General features: G+C 34.8%; 1 protein-coding gene across 1 annotated transcript; it reads right to left on the bottom strand.

Moving 5' to 3' along the window:
• Positions 1–5,419: 5,419 nt before the first annotated feature.
• LOC132725732 (uncharacterized) lies at positions 5,420–26,923 on the bottom strand (the record flags this gene model as incomplete). The annotated part of the gene is given in 3 exon segments (XM_060710919.1): positions 5,420–5,896; positions 19,774–19,884; positions 25,748–26,923. Coding segments are annotated over 3 exon segments (1,422 nt in total). The 3' UTR covers positions 5,420–5,723.
• Positions 26,924–27,285: the final 362 nt, after the last annotated feature.

Here is a 27,285-nt window from a genome sequence, read left to right as displayed (position 1 = left end):
GATTATGATAAACGGAAACTGATGATGGGGGAAAGACAGACTGACGGAAGGAGGGAACAGGGTAACACAAATCAGTAATTTGTAATTACTCATCAAACAATTATAATAAAATTAACAATACAAACAAGAGCTAGGGTTATGATGGCCCTGATATCGCTCAACTGTATATAGGCCCCCAGGGCGGGGCCAATTTTAACTTAGGGGCTTTATTTGAGCAAACTTGGAAGTCACCCATTAGAAGATGTTTCATGATAAATATCTAAGCCCTAGCTCTTTGGGGTTTTCAAAAGAAGATTTTTTTTAAGTTTTTACTATACACATATAGGGAAAAAACAATGACCCCACCCCATCACCCCACCCCATTGACCCCATGACTTTTATTTGAAAAAACTTGCTAGACACCCACTAGAAGATGATTCATGCTTAATTGACTCATTTTTTGCTCTAGCTATTTTGGTTTTTTAAAAGAAATTTTTTAAGTTTTTACTATATACAAATAAGAAAATTCAATGATCCCCCCCCCAGAGCGGGGCCAATTTTGACCCTAGGGCTTTTATTTGAACAAAACTTGGTAGACACTGACTTGACAATGTTTCATGCCAAATATTTAAGCTCTAGCTCTCGTTTTTTTTTAAAGAAGATTTTTTAAGTTTTTTCTTTTGGTTGCCATGGCAACCAGAGTTTTGCATGGAATTTAATTCTTTGAATAATTTTTAAAGTTGACTACCAAAGGAACATCCCTGTGAAGTTTGGATGAAATTGGCTTAGCGGTTTATGAGGAGATGTTGTTTAAAGTAAAAGATTACTGCCCGACGACTAACAAAAAGCGATCACAAAAGCTCACCATGTCACTTTGTGACAGGTGAGCTAAAAAGAATGATACCTCAGTCTAATGCATGCGAAAGTCAATTTTTTTTCAGGCCACAAGGACGAGACCCTTAGGTTTATTTCCTGCCCGGATGATATTTTTCCGGCCCAGACATTTCAAGCATTATTTTATAATAAATCGGTTGAATGTAAAAATGATTGTCTTTCTTTAAATTAGTGAGACCATCAATATAGAAAAATAAGAAGATGCTGACCAATTGAAATAACTTAAGCAGGGTTCTCACTAGGATTTTCAAAGGAGGAGTCCTTGGACTCCCAAGCACAGAAAAGTAGGAGCACAGAGCACGTTGAATATGTTAAGCCATCTTTGCTGCACTTATGCAGTTGACGAATATGATGTATATTAGCAGAGTATAAATAAGCTAGGGTTTGGAGAGTCAGAGTTTGAACAGAGGAAAAGCTTATTCAGGAAAATGGTAGTATGTCCCAAATGAAATACACTGTACCATAAAATTGATTGAAAAGATTTAAAATATAATTTCAAAAACTCTACATCATCAGACCATAATGTTGTTTTCTTCCAGATTCACTCAACACACGCCCCTCCCATAAGAAAATATTCATTGTATATGACAAACACATACTGGTAAATACCCCCATCTCAACTAATGTGAACAATATCTTTAGTAATTTTAATTCTTAAACTACATTTAAGTGTTATTACACACATTTTAACAAAACAATGTTTCCTTTTGGTTACGATTTTTTTAATTATAAAAAAGCGGCATCGCGAAAATATGTGACAATTGAAAATTTGTCTGTTTCCAGCAGAAACATTCACAATTCTACTTGTTGTTGGTTTTGATTATATTAGATTAAACAATTTTTTGATTATTTTAAGATTTTTACCCATCGGCTATTTCAACAAAATTTTCAAATCTGTAATTTACGGCAAAATTTACCGTTGTTGATGAAACTTTTTGAAGACAGAGTTGACTGGTATTTATTTGACAGGTACAAAATAGTTCTACGGTTGGTCAATATCTTCTTTAATAAATTCTTTGCATCACCGGGAACTTGTTATCAATCAGGTCATTGATATTTTTAACTTTTTGAAATTTTATTCGGACATGAGGACTGACGGAAAGGAATTTTTCTCGGACCGCATGATTTTTATTCAGCCAGGACCGAGGACGGACTGACTTTCGCACAGAATGATACCTTAGAAACAGGACGTATTTCGAAGATTATAAAATCAGTAACAGAGATTTCATTTTTATCAAATAAATGATATAATGTATGGTAACTTTTATAGATATATTCAAATATTAACAGTGACTTGTTACATTTCCTCTTTTGTTTACAAATTTAAACATACCGGTACTTTATATTTCATAAACTTTTTTTTTACAAAGTTTTATATTTCAGTAGTCTGAAAATCCTGAAATTGTGATTTCATCCATGCAAAGAAAGATACAATGAAATGATATTCATTCCCAACATAATTTACTTTATGAAACACATCAAGTAATGGTTAAAGTCTTCCACTGAAAGCTGTTACAAAGTTTCACAAAATTTTAAGCAAATTGTTCTTGAAATATTTATTGCTAACAACATGTATCAAAGATTGCAAGTTAATTGCAATATCAATTTTTGACAACAGTGTGGCTCTTAACCTATGCCTCAGATTATAGTTTTTTTCTCTTCAAGAAAGGTCAAAAACAAGTTTTACAAGGTTTACATGATAGTTATAGAGTATGTTAATGTTTATTACCTGCAAAAACGGCATGGATGTGAAGTAATTTTCCATAAGAGTAGCAAAAATGTAAATAAAGTAATACTTTGACCTCCAGACTCAATCACTAAAACTGTACTATTCCCCAAAAAGTAATGAAAGCAAAAAATGGTTCCGCAATGGAATATCTTTTTGTAAACTATAACCGGACACAAAAAATATAAAGATTTTGAAAAATAAAAGTATTTCTTGGGCTTGTTGAGCCTTTTAACCTACACAAAGTGGTATCAACTCAACTCTATCTCCTTTTTTCTGTAAGCTTCAAGGTAATTATCAGTTTAAGATTATAGTTACATGCATCAATAATTGTGCAGATTATCATTTTAAATTTTGTATGAGACTTTTGTAGTAAAAGTTAACATTTTCTTTCAACACAACAATACAAATGTACATCATATTATAGTACCCAAATTCTAATCAGTATTACTTCTAAAGAAATACCATTTATTTTCATGAATTATAAAAAGATTCTCTCTATTATCTTTTAACAAAATTCTATAAAAATATCAAGAGCCACCATCGGGCGGGGGCAACGCTCGACCTTTTTATTTTTTCTAAAAGCAAACAAAGAAACGTTTGAAAAATTTTTAACGTTTCCTGTTTATAACTTGAATAGGTCTGTCTTGTCACACTTGTTTTGTCAAAGTATGAATCATTTCCATAAATAAATGTCAATGTTATCAAAATTAAGAAGAAAAAAAAACATATATATATATATAAATATATATATAGAAAAATCGGCACGCCGATTTTTCGTGCGATTTTTCTATGTCTAATTTCTCGCTCATGACTTTCTTTCTTTCATATATATATAATGCAATATATATATATATATATATATATATATATATATATATATATATAGATAAAATTATAATGTTTAAGAAATAACAAACTCTATGTAAATTCGGTTAGCGCTTTCAATGCTTTCTTCGCATATCTTCAGCCGAAACTTTAATAAACAATAAAATATAAACAAATGACGTAACGTCATGAAAAAAGCGGGAACGTTAAATGAATAATTTAATTCCCGGCAAACACAATATGGTTATTTATACTGAAAAATTATAATATTACGGACATTGAGCATAATCCGTACAATCTGGCAGTGAATTAATGACATTTATTAAAGGGAGGTAATAAAATTCACAAGTTAATGATTTTATGGCCACAAATTGTATGGTAATTAACAATTTTTTACTCAATAAATATTGGTAAATAAACGGACAATTGGATTGAATAAAATCGCAAGCGTTTCTTTCATAATTAAAAATGAAGAGATTGTAATAATATGATGTACTTATATATATATATACCTTGTTAAACGATTATTACCAATGAGCATTTTAGCTGTGGTTTTAATAACTTGATTAAAAGTTTTTCTTTTTCTTCTCTAAAATTGTCACTTTCGATTTAATATCTTATATAGAGGGAAAATGCTAAATTTACCTCCTGAACAATTATGTAAATGTTTATTTACTTGTAACATTCTGAGTTCTTCAGTGTTTGTTTGTTGCCTATGTAAAGTCATACGTTTACATAATTCATTTTTTGTTTGGCCAATATAAAACTGTTTACAGTTGTCACAAATTATTGAATATATCACATTTTTTGAAACACAGTTCATACTTTGTTTTATCTTAAATGTCTTACTGTTACAAAATTGTATTTCATTTCCTTCTATTAGAGAAGGACATGTCTTACACCTACTCTGTTGCACTTAGAAACTGTTGTTACAGTATTATTTGTCATGTCGAACTTTGAAGAGGTTAAGATGTTTTTGAAGATTTTTTTGCTTGTCTTTTACTGTTTATAAAGCGCTTCTTTTCTAAAACACTGTTCATCCTTTCACTTTTTCGTAACACATTCTCACAAGATCGAATTGCTTGGGAAATATTGGTATTTTTGGGATTAAATGTTGTTACACATGGGATAACGTTGTACTTGTTGTTAGCTGTTATGTTTTCTTCAGTTTTTGATGGACCTTTTAATTTGGCTTTAGATATTCCGTATGTAATAATTTCATCTGGGTAATTCTGATTTTTAAGTCTTGTAGTTAGTTCTGAGAGGCGCTTTTCTTGCAGTGTTTCTCCTCTTACTATAGTTATGATTCTTGACGCAAGGTTGAAAGGAATGTTTAACTTTGTATGTTTCGGATGACACGATTTAAAGTTGAGGTAGTTGTATGTGTCCGTCGGTTTTACTGTAGATATCTGTTGTTATATGTGTTCCAGATTTCAATAACTAATACATCTAAAAATGGCATGCCCGTTTCACTTTTATTCCATCGTAAATTGAATACAGGGGTGTAAATTGTTTATTTCTCTTAATAAATCATCTGTGTTGATATTTTTTCCGACTATTAAAAAACAATCATCCAAAAATCTCTTCCAGTTCATTTTAATGTAGTTTGAAAAGTCGTTTCCGTGTATTGTTGATATTCTTTCATAGAGTGTTTTCTCTAGATATCCAAGTACCAAAGTAGCATAATATATATTTAAAGTAGCATATATATATTTAAATTTTTTCTTCTATAATACATAAGTGTGTTTATATATATTCATTGACCTTAAGCCGGCAAAAGTAACATGGGTTCTGCACATTACCTCGTTGAGGTGAACATTTGAGCCAAGTTTGAAGAAAATCCTTCAATTGGTATAGGGTTTATAGAGCGGACACGATAATGGAGATGGTCCGACCGACCGACGCGACAAAGCGAATCCATTATAGCCCCCCACCACATTAAGTGGTGGGGGTATAATAACAAAGTTATAGCCAATAATAGCAAGAACAAGCAAAATTTGGACATTTGACCTTGAAGGTCAAAGTCATTTATGGATGAAGGTCAAGGTTAGTCTGGTCTACTAAAAGGTCTTGTCCCAAGGGTTGTTGTGGCCAAGTATGAATAAATACACCAAGAACTTCAAAAGTTATGATCCAGGTACAAGTTTGCAGACGGCTATGGCAATGGCAATGCCGCCAGGACTATAACAATACCTCTACTTTTTTTTTTCAAAAAAAAAAAGTCGAGTTAAACAACAAAACTGAAATGTTAAAATTTGGTATAAGCTGTATAGTAAGTATTATGTTGACTACTGTATCACAACTCTTCTTTCATATCTGTTTTCCGTGTGTTAAGAGATTCACAGTACATCTTATACACGTCTGGCCGAACATCTTTACTAACCTCAAAGCCAAGCTCTTGAACTCTTTTCAAAGCCCACTCTAAGTCAAGGCCACCTTGTAATGCTGCTGCTAAAACTCCAAAGTAAGCTGAAATTACACCATTGAATATGAATAGTTACAATTCTATGATGATGTTCTTTCTTATACTACAAAGTTAATAATTTATTCTATACTCTTGGCATACAGTAAACAAGAACTAACAAGGAAGGTGATTAATACACACTTCATACAGCTTTAATTCCTAAAATGAGAGTTCCAATAACCAGGGGCCACAAATGTCTTTTTACCAATTTGCAACAAGAGGTCTCCTGAGGCAAATTAAAAAAAAAAGGTATGTAGGACAAAAATATGCATTCAAGCAGACAGCAAATCTATCACTGTAACTAGGGCAACATTGACGCAAAATACGCCTGCTTTTGACAGTGATGTGGGCATTATAGATATGCATATAGGAGATATGCTCTGGGCATTTTCTGAAATATCTAGAGTCAGTGTACCCGGTTCCGCACAGGACCCGGTCCCGCACACTTTCCCATTTTTCATTTTTTCTTTAAAAATCAAATGATTTTATTCAGTTTTCATTTGTGTTTTACTGAACTGGCATGTTTTCAGCAGGATATGACATAATCTGGGATCTTGCACCCCAGCCTTTCCCTAAAGAGTGCAGACGAAAATGTAAATACATGTACATGGCTGTGTAGGTCACACATAAAAAAATCTTTTTCAGCAATTAAACCATGCTAATTTCTATTTCAATGTTAAGATATTTATAAAATATATATTTGAAAATAAATGTATGCTTTTGTTTTGGCAAATTTGCTGTTAGTTATGAAATATATGCACATGATTTAACTTCTCCCAATAACCAAACGTCAAGTCATTTCACCTTGAATCTTTTGTTTAAAATGATACCAAACTCTTAATCGAACAAGTCATAACTAAACAGATGAAAAAACCTTCAATAATAATGTTTTATGTCTGTGTTTACTATCTACAAGTGGTAAAAAAGTAATTTCAATTGCTGTTACATGTTTCCTGTGTGCTACTATGCTTGGAAATAAATGTTTGTATACTGTAGTAAGAATGTGCTTTAAATTTATTTGAACTCCTGAAAATTTGCAAAACAATATAACTTATCTGGACTTATGATGTTAAATAATTTATAAAACATGTTTAAGATGTACCTTTCAGTATAAAAATGGCCTTGTGTGCGGAACCGAGTCCACTATTTATCATATTTGGCCCATACCTGTTGCTTAAAATCAAGTGCGCCTAGAAGTATGACCTACTTAAGATAGAAACGTTTTGGTCATCAGTTTTTATGGGCAAAGGATGTAATTTTCAAAATAATATCAATTATAAGAAGAATTTTTAACTATAAGATAATTTTCTTATTTTTCCTTAAAAAAGTGTACGACTCCGGGTACACTGACTCTACATATTTTATCATCTCTAGTGACCTTGACCTTGCAAATATTAACCAACATTACATGTGTCAAACTTTAGTAGGGACCTGGATTATGTGTGCAATAAGCCTCACAATGGTGAACATTTGTGCCAAGTTACATCCCCCGATGAATGTAGAAGTTCATCTCAGAACAAGCATTTTTCAATGAACTCTAAGTGTGACCTTAACTTTTAACCTAGAGATCTGGTTCATACATGTGAGACTGCTTTTCATAGTGGTGAACATTTCTAGGAAGTTTCATTAGAATCCCAACCTGGTGGAGGAGATATGCTCTGGACAAAATTTCTATACATATATATGTTCTTTTGTCCAAGTATTAACTTGAATGCCATCAATAAATAACAAACATGAGCCAACACCAGACAAACAACACAGTAAAGATTACTCCTAGAAAACATAACTGACTAACAGATTATTATTCAAATTTAATATTTGACCTTGATGTTCATAAATTGTCTAAGTAAAATTTGAATTGGAAAGTGCAAGTTACAGTCCATGTCCCCTAGCACCGGCTTAAGCAGAATTCAACATTTAAACACAAAAAAAAAGTGAAATTTTTAATTAAGAGACATCGGCAGATGTGTTCATGCGGCGATTATCGGCAGATGTGTTCATGCGGCGATTATCATAGAACCTTCAATGTGACACAGTTGTGCCATTCCATGAAAAGTGGCGTATTGTCCCCAAGTAAAAGAATGCGTGTGCCCTAAACGAGAAAACAATGGGCGGAACTAAATAAAATGAAATTTTGAAAGGGGATCTGAGGTTATGAAGCCTGCCTATCACAGACAAGAGGTCAAAAGACAAATTTAAAAGCAGGCAACATATCCTAAGGGTGATTAAACAGTATTCAAGTAGGAATACTGGAACCACCAAGGTTGAAAAAGGCCAAATAGAAGAAACTAAAAGTACCACATAACATGTATACACAACAATAATGTTGTGTTGAACGATCTTCAAGGATCGAAACTATAACATCATTCAGATTAAATGTACGGGGAGACTTTTTACAGCCGCCACACAGAACAAATAACACGGATGTGACAATAAAATAGAGAAATACAGAATCCCTAAAGAAAACCCGACAAAACGACAAAATTGATCCAAGCAATTATCATAGTATTGCAAGCAATCCATAAGTCCCCTACCGGTTAGAACCCCATCAACATTCTGAAGGGCCATTGGCCATTCACTAATGTTTCAATTTTTCTCTATTTTAAGTAAATTTGTTGGAAAAGTTCTTTAAAAGTGATCACAGGAAACAGTTTTTATGAACAGACAGACGGACTGAAGGACACTCTAAAGTTAATATTTGAAACATCCCTGTTACCAAAATAAAACATTTTTAAAAGCAAAATTTTTAAAGAGGAGATAACTCTTGAATTAAAGATGCAATTTCATAAAAAAATTTCAGCTCTTTTTGACTAATCACAAATATTGTTATATTTGCCATGTTTTAAGCCTATTTGTTGCCAAGGCAACCAATATTTTTTCAAAATAGGAAGAACAGATAAGACATGCATTATCTCCAGACTGCCATCTACCCATATGTCAAGTTTCATAAAATATTTCCAGTACTTTTTGAGTTATCACTGGATTCAGTTTATGTGTAAAATTTGCCATATTTTCAGTCTATGTGTTGCCAAAGCAACCAGAATTTACAACAATATTTTTTCAAAATAGGAAGAGCAGATAAGACATGCATAAATTCCAGACCGTGCCATCTACCCATATGTCAAGTTTCATAAACATATTTCCAGTACTTTTTGAGTACTTTATCACTGGTTTCAGTTTATGTGTAAAATTTGCCATATTTTCAGTCTAATGTGTTGCCATAGCAACCAGAATTTACAACATAGGAAGAAAAGAAAAAGACGTGCATAATCTCCAGACTGCCATCTACCCATATGTCAAGTTCATAAAAATATTTCTATTACTTTTTGCGTTAACACTGGATCCAGTTTATGTGTAAAATTTGCCATATTTTCAGTCTATTAAATTGTTGCCATAGCAATCAGAATTTTCAACATAGGAAGAAAAGAAAAAGACTTGCATAATCTCCAGACTGCCATCTACCTATATTTTAAGTTTCATAAAAATATTTCCAGTACTTTTTGCGTTATCACTGGATCCAGTTTATGTGTAAAATTTGCCATATTTTCAGCCTATTTGTTGCCTTAGCAACCAGAATTTTCAACATAGGAAGAAAAAAAAAGGCGTGCATAATCTCCATACTGCCATCTATCCATATATCAAGTTTCATAAAAATATTTTCAGTTCTTCATATATCAAGTTTCATAAAAATATTTTCAGTACTTTTCAAGTTATCGCGGGATCCAGTTTTGTGGACTGACGGACTGACAGACAGACGGACGGAGGGTAAACCTAAAGTCCCCTCCAGTAAACCGGTAGGGGACTAAAAATGTTGCAGGCTCGGTTTGATTGAGCCAGTTCATGAACGGTACTGTAAAGTGCAAGTTACCGTCCACGCTCCATAGCACCATCTAATGCAGAATTCAACATTTAAACACAAAAAATGGTGACATTATGAATTTAGAGATATCTGCAGATGTGTTCATACATACGGTGATTAACATGGAACCTTCAATGTGACACGGTAGTGCTATTCCATAACAAGATTGCATTTGAGAAAAATGCTATGCCACTGCACGGTTCAAATTTTATAGCTGTACATCAAAGGACTAGAAAGTAGGTCACATCATCAAAATCTAGGTCACCTGATATCAAAGTTCAATTTTACAACTAAAACTGTGCACATGGTCAAAATTTCATTGCTGTACATCAAAGGACAAGAAAGTAGGTCACTGTCCCCTTGGGCAAGGCAAAATTTTGACCCAAGGGTTTAATTCAAAACAATCTTGATACAGGTCAACCAAACAACATTTCAAATCAAATACTAAGCTGTAGCTTTTCTTCCATTCAGAAAACATTTGTTTTATCTTCTGTTTTTACTATGTGTACATAATGAGAATCACTGCCCCCGGGCAGGCCCAATTTTGACACCAGGGGAAAAATTTAACTTTGGTAGAGGACCTATATAAAACGATATACATGTATATCAAACATCAAAGCTCTATGCCTTGTACCTTCAGACAAAAATATTTTTTATTTTTTTCACTATATGTACATAATGAAAATCAATGACCCTCGGGCGGAACCAATTTTGACCCCAGGGCTATAATTTGAACAATCTTGGTAGAGTTTCAAAAACTCATGCCATATATTTAACCTCTAGCCTTTGTCAATTCAGAAAAGAAGATTTTTCAAGTTTTTACTTTATACATATAAGGAAAACTATTGCCTCTGGGGCTGGGCAATTTTTACAATAGGGGCATGATTAAAACAACTTTAGTAGAGGACCCATAAATGATATTATATACCAAATATCAAAGCTCTAAGCCTTGTACCTTCAGACAAGAGAATTTTTTGAATTTTTTACTATATGTACATAGTGAAAATCAATGACCCCTGGGGTGGGGTCAATTCTAACCTCAGGGCTATAATTTGTACAATCTTGCTAGAGGTTCACTACACAATGTTCATGCAAAATATCTTAACTCTAGCCTTTGTAAATTTAGAGAAGATGATTTTTTAAGTTTTTACTATATACATATAAGGAAAATCTATGGCCCCTGGGGTGGGGCTAATTTTGACACTAGAGGCAAAATTTGAACAACTTTGGTAGAGTACCTATAGATGATATTATTTAACAAATATTAAAGCTCTAAGCCTTGTACTTTCAGACAATACGATTTTTTGATTTTTAACTATATGTATATATTGAAATCAATGACCCCGGCGGGGTGGGGGCAATTTTGACCCCAGGGCTATAATTTGAACAATCTTGCTAGAGGTTTACTACACAATGTTTCATGCAAAATATCTAACCTCTAGCATTTGTCAATTGCTAGAAGATTTTTTTTTTTTTAAGTTTTTACTATAAGTTTTTACTATATACATATAAGGAAAACCAATAACCCCCCGGGGCGGGGCCGATTTTGACCCCAGGGCTATAATTTGAACAATCTGGGCAGAGCTGCATTACTGGTACTGGTACTGCAGTACGTACTGCAGCGATTTTGCAAGTACTGATACTGAATTACTCTTACAAAATTTTGCTACTACTGGTACTGGTACTGCATTACTGTCATAAAAAGTGGTACTGCTACTGCATTACCCAGTGAGTACTTTTGGTTTTGATAAAAATTAAAAATAACATCAATTTTTGTCATATAATAAAGCTGTAAATTACATTAACTATATTTTATTTTTGTGAAAAAGTAAGTTATCAAATCTAAAGATAATTTGCTGCAATATTCCTTCCAAATGTTAACATAGTATTCATCATAAAAAGCACCAAAGACTTTAAGTAAAAATTAAATTAAATTAAGATAGACAGACTCAATAAATCTTTACCCTAAAATATATTAATTTATATATTAATAAAATATTAATTAATTTCTTCTATTCTAAAAAAACTCATTTCAAGTGAAACAAGTGATATTGTTTATTATAAGCACCATTAAAAGTTGTTAATTACTTTGGTTTAAATTGAACAGAGGTGTGAAGGTGTGAAAGGCAACAGAAGACGGTTGTGTTTTAAATAAAAGATGTTTGCATTGTATTTATACAGTTGACTGGTTACAAAACAGTTAGATATGACATGAATTTATGTTGTAAATATTGTTTGTAAAAAGTATGTTAAAACTATAAAGTTGTAAATATGTTATGTTAACTTTAAAGCAGCACGCCTCCAGAGTCCAGATTCATCCGAATTTTCATGAAAATTTTGAAAAAGTATTTAAAGGTAAAAAATTGTTAAATGAACAAAGATAGTACTTGACACATTACAATCGGCACTTAAAATCCATGTTAATTACCAAAAAGAGGTCAAATTAATCATGCATAAATAGCCCCTACTCCGTTAGTAACGCAGTAGAAATATGGTGATAAATACTACAAAATACAGTCATTAATTGCAAATAAATCTTTAATTTGTTTACTTTTGTCAAAGTTTTAGTAATTTTTTTCCAAGTTTAATTTTTTTGAAATATTTTGGGTCATCTGGAGGCATGCAGCTCTAAAGTAAATTATGATTTTATTTCTTCGCTGAATAATATTTGCAATTATTTGTTTGACACTGTATTTATTCAAACTTTGATGAATATATAAAAGTAATGGTACTGATACTTAATTACTTCACCAAAAAAAGTACTGGTACTATAGTACCGAGCTAAAATCTAGTACTGGTACTGGTACTGCATAATTTGCCAAGTACTGGTACTGGTACTTAAGTACTACACCCTTAGTACTGATGCAGCTCTGAATCTGGGTAGAGGTCTACCAGACAATGCCTTATGCAAAATATCTAAGCTCTAGGCCTTTTGGGTCTTTACAAGAAGATTTTTTAAATTTATTCTTATAATTCCTTTTGGTTGCCATGGCAACCAGATTTCTGCATGTAATGAAATTCTTTGAACAAGTTTGGAAGCCCTTCACCCAATGATCAATCCTGCCAAGTTTGGTTGAAATTGGACAAGTGGTTTTTCACAAGAAGATTTTTAAGTTTCACTATATAATCTATATAACACACACACGCACACAGGTGAATCGCTATATGCCAACGCATTGCAGATGCTGCGGTGGCATAAAAAGCGGTGTATGGTCCCCAAGTAAAAGAATGTGTGTGCCCTAAATGAGAAAACAACAGGCGGAACTACAGTAAATACTGTCTTAGTGACCCCCTTTATATAGCGACGTTCTGTCTTTATGGTCTGTATTTAGAGACTCCCTGTCTAGTCTGTACAACGACCATGATTTAGCCTCTCCTGTAACGGCATATAAGCTGTGCAAAGCAACTTTTCTAAGTGGAGTAACTCGAATTGGGCTACCAAAAAACACGTTTTGAAGAAATTAAAATTAAGGTGAATATTACCGTTTGGGATACCAGAATGTGTACATAAAAAGTTTAACTAGATGTTCTGTCATTAGTGACCATAGTTAGCTTAGCCGAACAGTATTTACTATATAAATGGTCTGTATTTAGAGACTCCCTGTTTAGTCCGTACAACGACCATGATTATGAAATTAAAATAGGTGAATATTACGGTTTGGGAAACCAGAATGAGTACATAAAAAGTTTAACTAAAGGTTTCAAACACCATTTTCTCCCAAAATTTTTTAATAAATGTACATCAATACAGAATCCTATACCTGTATTCATTTTTATGTGTTTTATTGTAGATGGTGTATCTTATTAGTAAAATTGGATTTAAGCAAAGTTGTTTTTTACAAACAGATTTATCAATATAAATTACATTTTTAATCAATATGTGACTTTAAAATACTAATGTAATTGTGTAGTTCTTATCCAATTATACATGCAATTATAATACTGTCTTGTTTTTATAAATTTTATGTGGTATGTTTATGTCATGTTTAACACAAGCAAATTCGTTGAATTTTTATCCCCCGCCGAGTACTGGTTATTATTACCACAACAACTGAAGACATAAGGCTTTATTTATATATTAATCATGGCATAAACAGTAATATTCTTTGAACTTGATAAATATTCAGGGCAATAACAGAGCCATAACTTTGTGTTAAATAGTAAAATCTGGAAATGCCAATGAGATGTATGCATACTACATAACTAATCAAGGGCCATAAATCTGAGTTATAAGTGTCTGACTGGAACAAGCCGACGATATGCGTATCTCCTCTTGATATTCATAATTCCCATACAGTTTCGTTGAATTCCAGTCAGTAGTTGCAGAGAACTACTCCGGAAACAATTTTTACTCTATATGCATACTACATAACTAATCAAGGGCCATAACTCTGAGTTAAAGGGTCGGACCGGAACAAGCCGACGATATGCGCATCTCCTCTTGATATTGATGATTTGCATAAAGTTTCGTTGAATTCCAGCCAGTAGTTGCAGAGAACTACTCCGGAAAAAATTTTTACTCTATATGCATACTACATAACTAATCAAGGGCCATAACTCTGAGTTAAAGGGTCGGACCGGAACAAGCCGACGATATGCGCATCTCCTCTTGATATTGATGATTTGCATAAAGTTTCGTTGAATTCCACGGATTGAACATGGATATTCACCCCACATCGTCATTTCAGTGAGCTCGGACATACCAAAATTTGATGTTTATGAGGCAAATGAGCTCATAAACACCACCTGGACCAACGTCCATAAGCAAAATAAGCTCATAAAAGCGAAAAAATAGCTCTTAATTTGAATTTTATGAGTTATGTTCTTTATTTAACTACGGAATGAAGCTCATAATAATCAAATGTTGGCTCGGACGGACGGACAGAAGGACGGACAACGCCAAAACTATATCCCCCTCCCGATTCCATCGGCGGGGGATAATAAATAAATAAGAGCCCAATTTGAGCCGGGTGATGCTCTCCGAATAGGTTTTGGAAAAAGGAAAGTACACCTCTTGTAGTTTCAGAGTTATGACCCTGGAAAAAGTTCAAAGAGCATTAATTCCAAAATTAGGCAAGGCAGAGTAACTGTTCTTTGCACTGCACTTCTAATCAAGCGATCAATCAACCTACAAAAGTTCTTGTTGATAACTCTTATGGTTTCCGAGTGATGTCCCTGACAAAGTTCAAAATGTAAAATGAACAAAGGGCAATAACTACAAAAGGGGAGTTCAAGTTCTTGTGCGCTGCACATCTTCCCATTAAGATCTATCTACCTACAAAGTTTCATGTTGATATCTCTTATAGTTTTAGAGTTATGTTATGTCCCGGACAAGATTTTTCTAAAAGTGGAGATAATTCAAAAATAAGGCTTAATGCCCCGGTCACATATTCACGGAAAATGCCACGGAAGAGCTACGGTCTAATCGTTCACGGATTACTACGGAAATGTGAAATTCCGTAGTCCGCTACGGTTCCAGTACGGACAAACAACAGTATGAGTACGGAGTCCGACGTATTTACCACCAAAAGCCCCCGGAGAGACACGGATTGTTACGGACCGACACGGTTTGATACGGAGCGACACGAATCAGGACGGACGCACTACGGATACACTACGGTCTGCTACGGTATAAGCACGGGTTAGTACGAATAAGTACGGTCTGATACGGAGAAGAACGAATTGATACGGAGAAGAACGAATTGCCACGGATCTATACGGACCTAATACATCCGTCCACATTCTCTTGCATGCTCATTTTCAAAATGCCTCACAAGAAAAGAACATCTAGAAAACGAATTGCAGAGTTCAATGATTTTGGTGGAGAGGTTTCGGCCTAATCGCGTCCGACCCCTGAGACACATCAGGTCCGATTAAAGTGAAATTCTGAAGGACGCTGGATCCTTAACAAGTTCGGACATGAGAACCTCATACTAAACATGAAGCGGTCGTTGTAAAAGCCCATCTCTAGTCCACCATCTCATGTGTCTTCTCTTACCTGATTAGATATGGACTAGTAATCATTAATGAAAAATGTTGATCAATACTGCTTCTCTTTTAATTCATTTTACAATAACATTAATTATCGTGAATGTTTATGTTTTAAAAATATGTAAAAAGCTTGTTAATTAATCTAATTATCACTCAAGGGCCAGCGTCCGAGGCTTATGAGACACTTATATGTACATATTTACTCCAATTTCACGATCCAATGTTTGTAAAATATGTAACATTAAATGTTATTCTATTACTTATGAATTCTAGTACGATATTGATATATTTTGACCTCTATGCATGTCATCAAGCAGCTCGACCACTGCCTCAGCATTCTGGTCCTTTTAATTATAAAGTTGCAACCAGTAAATGGCAATTATCAGTTATTGATTGTTCTCGCAAACCTGTCTGTTTTTAACAAGAAGGTAGTATTTATACCCTTGAAAAAGTACATGATACAACCGAGTCTGCAATTCTCTTGTAATTTTGTTGTAATTAATGCTTCCGAGGGATCACTTTGTTACCAGATTTTTAATTCATCCGTACTAAACAGTGGTGGACTGTACCATTCCGTACCATTTCGTGTTGAAACGCAATAAACCGTATAAGACCGTGCTAATCCCTGTCTCTCCGTAGTACAACGTATTACGATCGTGGCTTTCCGTGACAATGCCGTATTAATCCGTATTAAAACCGTAGCTTATACGTAGGGTAACCGTACAAATACGTAGTTCTCCGTACCAAACCGTGGAAATCCTTGGACTACGAATCAGTACGGACTAGTACGGTTTTCGTACGGACCAGTACGTATCAGTACGGTTTAATACGGACTAGTAGGGATACGCTACGGTTGATTTTTCCGTAGCAAATTTTTGTGCATGTTCAAAAATTGTCAAGGATCGCTACGGATATACAAGGACTACTACGAATGATTACGGTTCCAGTACGGAGAGCTACTGACCAGTACGGGTAGCTACGGACGATGCCGGAATTAATCCGTGGCTCTTACATGGGCGTATTCCGTGAATATGTGACCGGGGTATAACAGAGTCATGGTTCTTTGGCAATGCACTTCTACTCAATGAGATATATCTACCTACAATGTTTCATGTTGATATCTCTTGCAGTTTTAGAGTTATGTTCGGGACAAAGTTCAAAGTGTTCAAATTAACAAAGGGCAATAACTCCAGAATTAGGCAAAAATGAGTTATGGTTCTTGTGCACTGCACATCTACCCATTATGAGATCTATTTACCTACAAAGTTTCATGTTGATATCACTTATAGTTTTAGAGTTATGTCCCGGACAAGATTTTTCTAAAAGGGGAGATAATTAAAAAAAACGGGCAAAATAGAGTTATGGTTCTTTGACACTGCACTCCCCCTCAATGCCCTCTAACACTGTATGATGTTTAAACAAATTATCTCCAAGGGTTTTCAAGTTATGCTCCAGACAAGACAACAGACTGACAAGGTGGCGACTATATGCTCTCCCTACAGGGAGCATAAAAATATAATTCAGCATGGTATGTATAATCCTGCTTTTCAACAAAGTATTGGCAAAATATGTTCAAATATCCAACATCTATAGAGACTGTTCACAGTGACTCCCTGTCTATAATGACCTTTTTTCTTTTCTCCCATCGAAGGTCACTGTAAACAGTTTTTACTGTAAAATAAAATGGAATTTTGAAAGGGGATCTGAGGTTATGAAGCCTGCCTATCACAGACAAGACGTCAAAACCCAACTAGGAGAAATAAGCCAACTTGGAGAATAGCCCACTAAGACAATATTCCACTAGGACATAAGCCAACTAGGAGAAAAGCCCACTAAGACAATATTCCACTAGGACATAAGCCAACTAGGAGAAAAGCCTACTAAGACAATATTCCACTACAACATAAACCAACTAGGAGAAAAGCCTACTAAGACAATATTCCACTAGGACATAAGCTAACTAGGAGAAAAGCCCACTTAGACAATATTCCACTAGGACATAAGCCAACTAGGAGAAAAGCCTACTAAGACAATATTCCACTACAACATAAACCAACTAGGAGAAAAGCCTACTAAGACAATATTCCACTAGGACATAAGCTAACTAGCAGAAAAGCCTACTAAGACAATATTCCACTAGGACATAAGCCAACTAGGAGAAAAGCCCACTAAGACAATATTCCACTAGGACATAAGCCAACTAGGAGAAAAGCCCACTAAGACAATATTCCACTACAACATAAACCAACTAGGAGAAAAGCCTACTAAGACAATATTCCACTACAACATAAGCCAACTAGGAGAAAAGCCCACTAAGACAATATTCCACTAGGACATAAGCCAACTAGGAGAAAAGCCTACTAAGACAATATTCCACTACAACATAAACCAACTAGGAGAAAAGCCTACTAAGACAATATTCCACTAGGACATAAGCTAACTAGGAGAAAAGCCCACTAAGACAATATTCCACTAGGACATAAGCCAACAGGAGAAAAGCCCACTAAGACAATATTCCAGTAGGACATTGGCCAACTAGGAGAATAGCCCACTAAGACAATATTCCACTAGGACATAAGCCAACAGGAGAAAAGCCCACTAAGACAATATTCCAGTAGGACATTGGCCAACTAGGAGAATAGCCCACTAAGACAATATTCCACTAGGACATAAGCCAACTAGGAGAAAAGCCCACTAAGACAATATTCCACTACAACATAAACCAACTAGGAGAAAAGCCTACTAAGACAATATTCCACTAGGACATAAGCCAACTAGGAGAAAAGCCTACTAAGACAATATTCCACTACAACATAAACCAACTAGGAGAAAAGCCTACTAAGACAATATTCCACTAGGACATAAGCCAACTAGGAGAAAAGCCCACTAAGACAATATTCCACTAGGACATAAGCCAACTAGGAGAAAAGCCCACTAAGACAATATTCCACTACAACATAAACCAACTAGGAGAAAACCCTACTAAGACAATATTCCACTAGGACATAAGCCAACTAGGAGAAAAGCCCACTAAGACAATATTCCACTACAACATAAACCAACTAGGAGAAAAGCCCACTAAGACAATATTCCACTAGGACATTGGCCGACTAGAATAAAAGCCCACTACTAAGGATATTATCCAAGCAGGATAATAGCCCACTAAGACAATATTCCACTAGGACATTAGCTAACTAGGACAAAAGCCCACTAAGACAATATTCCACTAGAACATAAACCAACTAGGAGAAAAGCCCACTAAGACAATATTCCACTAGGACATAAGCCAAGTAGGATAACAGCACATTAAGACAATATTCTAATAGGACATAAGCCAACCAGGAGAATAGCACACTAAGACAATATTCCACTAGGACATAAGCCAACTAGGATAATAGCCCACTAAGACAATATTCTACTAGGACATTGGTCAACTAGAATAGCCCACTACTAAGGACATTATCCAAATAAGATAATAGCCCATTAAGACAATATTCCACTAGGACATAAGCTAACTAGGAGAATAGCCCACTAAGACAATATTCCACTAGAACATAAGCTAACTAGGAGAATAGCCCACTAAGACAATATTCCACTAGAACATAAACCAACTAGAAGAATTGCCCACTATTAAGGACATTATCCCAATTGGATAATAGCCCACTAAGACAATATTCCACTAGGACATTGGCCCACAAGGAATATAGCCCACTCTTAAGGACATTATCCCAGTAGGATAATAGCCCACTAAGACAATATTCCACTAGGACATAAGCCAACAAGGAGAATAGCCCACTATGACAACATTCCACTAGGGCATAAGCCAACTAGAAAAGCTTAAGGCCACTACTAAGGACATTATCCCACTAGCAGAATAGCCTTCTAAGACAATATTCCACTAGGACATTGCCCTGTGAGTAATTGTTTACTGGAATATTGTTAATTCTGTAGCTTAATTATAATGTATAATTATTTCAGAGACAGCTGAAATACATTTAAAGAAATGGTATTGATGTGTCTCAAATAACCTACCTACACGCCTACCATCTCGACAATGCAGTAACACAGGACCATTTTGCCCTGCTTCTAGTAAAGTATCTTTAACCTGCAGAAATGTTTCTGATGTAAAATTGGTATCAGGTGCTGTAAACAACAATAAGAAAATGATTTCTAAATTCTTATTAAAAGTAACATAGTTCATGAATATAGCATTGTACAATGTATACATCGATGCTAGTTCAAAATTTCTGAAAACCTGAACATTATTTTTAATAGGTTTTATATAGTAGAAGAATGCCGTCAGGAGAATAATGGCAAATTCAAAATTTTTTTTAACATATTTATAGTTCATTAATGAATTAAATGATTAAGCGAGACTTACCTTTGGAAAAGGGAAGGCGAAGGTTGATCATGATTTCATCGAACACAAAACCCCCTTAGGGCTCACACAGATAAGGAAAGCAGCGGTCAGCGGCCAGGTTAGTCATATTTTAAAGATCACATAAATCTATACAATATTGATAAGAAATCTTATTCAGGGTGGTCGTGGGTGGGCGTGTGAGCCCTAAGGGGGTTTTGTGTCGGATGAAATCATGATCAACCTTCGCCTTCCCTTTTCCAAAGGTAAGTCTCGCTTAATCATTTAATTTCATCCAACACATAAATCCCCTTAAGGGCCCCACAGATTGTTCAGAGTGGATTGCTTATACAATATTGAGAAGGAAAGAACACAATATGATGCAAATTCATGTATTTATAGATCTAATATAAAAGCTAATATATATGTATATATGTTCATCAGAAACATTCCAGCTGTTCTCATTATGAGTTTGACCCAGCGTGCAACAGTTTGCTTAGATATTGAGTCATGCGGTTTGACCGTGGAAATTAGCAATGAATCTGTACCATTTCTAAGTGGCTGGGTTCTGTCAATGTATTCCTTGACTGTTTCTATTATACAGAGTTTTTTATTTTGATAGTATGCTTTTAATATTATTGGATCTAAATGCACTCCTGGTCGTGTCTGTTTCAAAACGCTAGATATATTAATCACAAGTTTGTCCGTATAAATGTTAATATCTGAGATTTTGAGCGCATGTAAAGTCTGGCATCTCTGTGCTGTAGTTAGTAAAAACAACATACACAATTTTCCGGACAATAATAACAATGATGACGTATCTATGTTTTCCAGGTATTTCAAAACAATTTGAACGTCCCAAATTGCGTTATACCGGGGCAGTGCAGGCCGCTCGTTGAATATACCTCTCATAAACCTGCTAATTATCTCATCAGAGTGTATATCCACTTTACCCGTTATCTTCACGAAGGTGCTAATTGCCGACCTTGCGGTATTAATTGCCGTATAACTTAAACCTCGCGAGAATAGCTGAGCGAGAAATTGTACTACTGTTTGTGTATTAGGTTTAAAGGGATTTGTTTGCCGTTCGCAAGAATGAAGCCATTTCGTAATGTACGTATTATATTGTTTTCTTGTGCTGTCCCGCCAAGATTTAATAATGAGTTCTTGAGCGACTTGTGGTATTCCTTGCTTTCGAAGGGCTGCCCTGATATATCGAAAGCAATCAGATTTGTTTTTGTCAACGAATATTTCATTTCTGGTTTGTGTTCCAGTTTTAATATGTTTTTTGGTTGTGGTAGGAGATAGCAGTCAGTCTTCTTACTAAGTTTATCAGAGTTGGCCACCATGCCTGTGTAGGCCAAACTGGTGCTATGATGACTGCCTGTGTTTTGTCTTCCTCTATCTTTTGTAGGATGCGCCCCATCAAACTGAAAGGAGCAAATATGTAAAATAATTGACCTGTCCATGTCATGGAAAACGCGTCCACGGCGTATGCATCTGGGTCCGGATATCTAGAAACATAATAGTTTAGTTTTTTATTTAACCTGGATGCAAATAAATCAATTTTCATATCGGGAAATTTATTGAACAGACTCAAAAAAATATAAGGATCGAGCGACCATTCGATGTCATCATTTCCAGTTCTACTAAGTCTGTCAGCGCGTGTGTTTGCAATTCCAGCTATATGGGAAGCTGACACATGAATGTTTTTATTGATGCACCAAAACCATAGCCGTTGTGCTAATTTGTCAAGCGACTCAATTCTTCCCCCATAATTGTTGATATATGCGCAACTTGTTGTATTATCGGTATATATTCTGACATGTGAATTAGAAATATTCTGACAGAAAGTGTGTAAACCTATTTCACAAGCTCGTAATTCTAATTCATTGATATGTAATTGTTGTTCCTTTGTTGACCAAAAACCATTGGTTTCAATATTTTGAGTTTTATTGTAACATCCGTACATTTTCTGAGAAGCATCAGTATATATAACCATGGAAAGAGTCCCCACTGAAACAGGTTTGAACTATTTTTAGCATTAGTGATCCACCAGTGTAATTGTGTATTTAAAAGTTGTGGTAAAGTCATAAAACTATCAAAATTTCGGTGATGTAATTTTAATTGATACTCTTTTACCTTTTCAAACGGTCTTATATACAACGGAGCATGTTTAACCCCCGGTTCTGCTGCATTAAGTTTTCCAATCAATTTTGTGAACCGGCGAATAGTTATTCTTCTGTTATGCAGTATGTCTGTGCACAGCGAGACAATATCGTTTATTTTTTCCACTGTAAGTCGAACAGTCATACTTACTGAGCACAAGATAAACCCTAAAAATGTAATTTTTGTACAGGGAATAAAAACTGATTTGCTCAAATTAACTGTTAGTCCTAATTGGTCCATTAATGTTATCGTTTCCTGGACATTTTTCAAGCATGAATGGAAATTATCAGCGAATAACCAAGAATCATCAATAAAGTATACACTCGTGTGACCCATTGACCTTAGATAAGCAAACACTGGTTTCATTAATTTAGTCCAGATTCTGGGGCTGCAGGAATAACCCATTACTAATGCAGTAAATTGGTACTTTATACCATTGAATAGAAACCTAAAGTATTTACGATCAGTTTCCCGGATTTTGATAGAATAATAGGCGTCCGAAATGTCAATTGAAGCCATATAACCGTCTTTCCGCATAGCATTAACTGCCAATCTCAATGATTCCATTTTAAAATGAAGTTTGCTAACATACCGTTCATTAAATTGTCGGAGATTCAATATAATACGCACGCGTCCGTCTTTCTTTGGTCTAATAAAAATGTTAGAAATAAATTCGTCACGCGTATTGCTTGGTGCCTGTTCGATAATGCCGCGTTTTAAAAACCGATTTAGTTCATTTCGTATTTTCTCTGTTTCGTCTTTTGAAAATTTTATTGGAGTCGGAATTAAAATTTGTTTAGGTTTTTCTGTTATTTCGGCACTGCAGCCCTTAATAGTGTTTAAAATCCAATCATCTATCCAATCATCTGTCGTAAGTGCCTCCCAAAAAGAAATATTATCAGCTGTTTTACCCGCTTTGAAATTGTGTATCATATTTTGCAATCGAATTGTTAATCCACTTACATTAATTACTTCCGCATAGGTTTGCCCCTCTTTGCAATGTGTTGATTCCTCGGGGGTGACTGGAATTTGTTTGTTCTCGGGGAGAAGACCATGGGTCCCTGATTGCTTCGGTTGTTGTATGTTTGGTAATTCTGTGCATGTGCCCCTCCCCGTTTGTGTAAAAAAGACTTCTTGGTAGATGCTGTTGTTGTTAAATTGGTTTTCGATTCTCGTAAGTTTTTTATGTCCTCTTGTAAACTGTCCCCAAATAATTTCGTCGCAGATGGTTTGTTTGTACACAAGGGTCGATACGCCAGTAACAGATCTTTCTTAATTTTTTCCATCCGTGCATCGTTTGAATGGACTACGGTTTGCGCCAGCATCTTGAAAGTGTCCCCTGTTAGCTCCCGTAATTCTGATGATACAGATTCCGTCTTCATTTTTTGCATAAGTTTAAGTACGGGAACTACAGCCTGGCATATCGAACCCTGCATTCTTTGCATAGCATAATCGAACGCCTTCGTGTTGCGTTTTAATTGTCGCCATAAGTGTTCTTCAACTTTCGGAACTTGAAGATTTTCCACATTGCAAGGACGTTTGTGTTTTAATGCCAATGATTTGGCTTTATCCTCCTTTGGTTTGGCTCTTAAGACTTTGTAAGCCAAAGATGCCAAATCTTTTGAAAGTTCTTCTCCTGTCTCTTTATTTCCTTCAAAAAAATCATCTATATCAAACCATTCCGTTGTGTCCCCTTCCGGGGCCTCTGCATTATTCTCTTCTAAGTAATTATTTATCAATTCATCATCATCTGACGTGCAAGCACTCTGCAAGTCTCTTTCAGGAGAAATCCGGGATTGCTTTGCAGTACTACCTCCAGATTGGTTAGAGTTGCCACTGCGCAATAAATCAAGGTCCTGTTTCATTGTTGTCATGGTTTCAGTGATCGTTTGCAGTGATGCTGCAAGCTGTTTTGCACCTGGCTCCGATGTAATGGTACTGTTTCCCATTTCCGACAAACGTTCAAAAATGTTTGTGTGGTCCCTATCTACGTCATTTCCGCCCTGGCATGGTGCCAATATAGACTGGAAAGAAAGTTGGACTGTATGAGAAATCTCAGATATTTATATAATGATATAATTCCTGTACGTAACCAATAAACTTATAATTTCAAATTTTCCATTTAGCTTTTTTGCTAAAACAACCAGTGGACGTATATCCATCCATAAACTGGCAATGCATTATATTTCTTCGACTTTATATAATGAATTAAACTTGCGAAACGTGGTATCCATTTCAGCAAGGATTGTGATATTCTCTTCATACATTGTCGAAGCATTATAGTTATTACACTTAATATAATAATTTAAACTTGCGAAACGTGGTATCCATTTCAGCAAGAATTGTGATATAATATTCTCTTCATACATTGTCGAAGCATTATAGTTATTACACTTAATATAATAACTTTAACTTGCGAAACCTGGTATCCATTTCAGCAAGAAATTCAATTTTTGTAAAATTTCATAGCATATATTTGAGAAATGTGATATCCATTTCATCAAAAATAAATTTGTACAACATACAATTCTTGTCATTCAATTAAAGGTTAATATTTTTTTTTTTTTTTTTTTTTAAATCTTACCTGATCTTCTTCTTCCATAATTCCAAAACCTCGAATTACACAAATATCTAAAATGACCACTAAACCCGAAATCCTAAGATTATTAATTAGTTTTGATTACTAGTTTAACTGATTTTCTTTTCTCTGAGTTTGTATATACGTTTAACCTTAACCGTTGAAGCCTCGTAATGACTAACCTGGCCGCTGACCGCTGCGTTCCTAATCTGTGGGGCCCTTAAGGGGGTTTATGTGTTGGATGAAATATAATAACATACCCCTCTGTTATAAGAATATAATCAAACCCCAAATGCAAATTTGTTAATGTAATCAAAAATAATCTTTAAAATACAGGAGAGACCCATTCATTAAACATTCACAAAACATGCTTTATATTAATTATCCTTCTGATGCATTTATAACTGTAAGCTTTAATTGTCTGTATATACTTATGACAATATATAAAAAATAGGTTTTGGGGAATGTAGAATATAAAGTACGATATATTTTTATAAAGTACGATATATTTTTATGGGAAATGTAGAATTTAAAGTACAATTTATTTTTATGGGAAATGTTGAATTTAAAGTACAATATATTTTTATATGTTTATTTTAAGCCATAACCTGCTGGAACAAAAAGTGATTACAAGTTCCCCTTTCCCATCATTATAGAGCCAGAATTATAGCCTAGTTATCTGTACAGTCTGACCAGGCCTTATACTATAGGCTAACATAAATCTTCAAATTCCCAAATTAATATTAGACAGCTCTATAAACATAAGCTGGAAAAGTTTATAAAAGAATTTAAGCAGTTTAAGGGTAAAAAGTATTATATGGTTGCAAATATACTGTGTTTTTCCATTAACTTAAGTAAAGACAACATATACTGGTATCCTCTTAGAAAATAAATATACTTACAAATTGGAATGTGATAGTATTTCAGTGAAGATTTTCCAACAAAATCTTTTTCTAACTGTTCATTATAGCCAATATCATCACCAAATTCTGATGGATTCTCAATTTCATAGTTCATTTTTGATTTTTCACCGATATAATCTGAGCTATGATGTCTGTTGATTTTATCTTTATTTAGTGTACTCAGGTCCTGCCGTGGTGGTGTAGAATCATTTCCGTAGGTAGAGCTACCATCTTTGATATTCAACAGAGCAACAGGCTCTTGTGATACCTTACCATTGTGAGTCACCCCTAGTCTCATATTGACAATAGCTTTAAATCCAGTTGCCTCTAATGATTTTACATCACATTTTCGAATTTGCCCAGCAACATACCAGTTTTTAGAAACAGGATGTGCTAACCAAAAATCTAACCATTCCTCTGGTTGACAATTGTGCTTTGGGGGATTTTTAACAACTTCTTCACCAGTTATGTTTGCAACTACCTCCTTAAGATCATCATGTGTGAAGTCTAATCCCATCGCTGCTGTAATCTTATAAAACTCTTCACTACGAATCTTTGGCTCGAAACTGGCATTGTAGCGTGTCTCATTAGCCATGTACATCAGGGTCACAAATGTAATGGTATATCCTCTATCACAATGTAACAAGATTGGTCTTCGTAACTTAGGGAGGACATCTGAAAATTTTCGAACAGTATCCACACTGCCCCAGTCATCATTAGCACCAATCAAAGCAACATACTGTAAGCTAGCTTTATGGGCAGCAGCCCAGGCTTCGGCAGTTGTTGGTAAATACTCTCCACCAAAACTACCAAAGTCATCAGTCTCATACACAAACAAGGAAAGAATACTTCTAAAGCCTGCCTCTGATGCATATTTGATTTGCCTTTCAGTCAGCCTTCCAGCAACATGAAAATCTGGTGTAATTTCTTTCGCCCACCAAACTTTACTTGGGGAATTCAAACCAGGTGGACTTCTTTTAACTGCAGTATCAACATTCACAGCAAAGACAGATGATATAGTTAGGCAACTTGACAAAGCTATTAAAACAAGAATGGTTCTAAATTGACTGCTGAAATTTACTGTTCGACATTTAGGTAGATCTCCATCATATGGATGATAAGAAACAAATACCTCCATTCCAAAAACTGATCATAAGACTCCTCTTCGGCACAATCCTACAAACAATAAAATAGCCAAAGTCAAAATACTTCATATTTCATATTAAACAATTAAACTATGTGAATACTGATGGCTGAAAATAACAAAGGCCAGTAACTGAAAAATAATGCAGGGTAGTTTATCATTCTTGTGTGCTGCACTCCTTCTCAATGAGATCTATCCACCTATGAAGTTTCAAGTTGATACCTCTACCGGACAAAAAGTATGAAAAATAAAATAACAAAGGGCAATAACTCAAAAATTATAAAGGGTAGAGTTATCATTCTTGCGCACAGCATTCCTCCTCAATAATATAAATCCACCTATGAAGTTTCATGTTGACATCTCAAAGACTTTTTGAGATATGAAAAATTAAGTA

The sequence above is a fragment of the Ruditapes philippinarum genome, unplaced genomic scaffold, assembly GCF_026571515.1.
Source record: "Ruditapes philippinarum isolate M1 unplaced genomic scaffold, ASM2657151v2 ctg884_1_1_1_1, whole genome shotgun sequence".
In the NCBI taxonomy this organism is placed as follows: Eukaryota; Metazoa; Mollusca; class Bivalvia; order Venerida; family Veneridae; genus Ruditapes; species Ruditapes philippinarum.
This window is presented reverse-complemented; position numbering and strand designations above follow the sequence as displayed.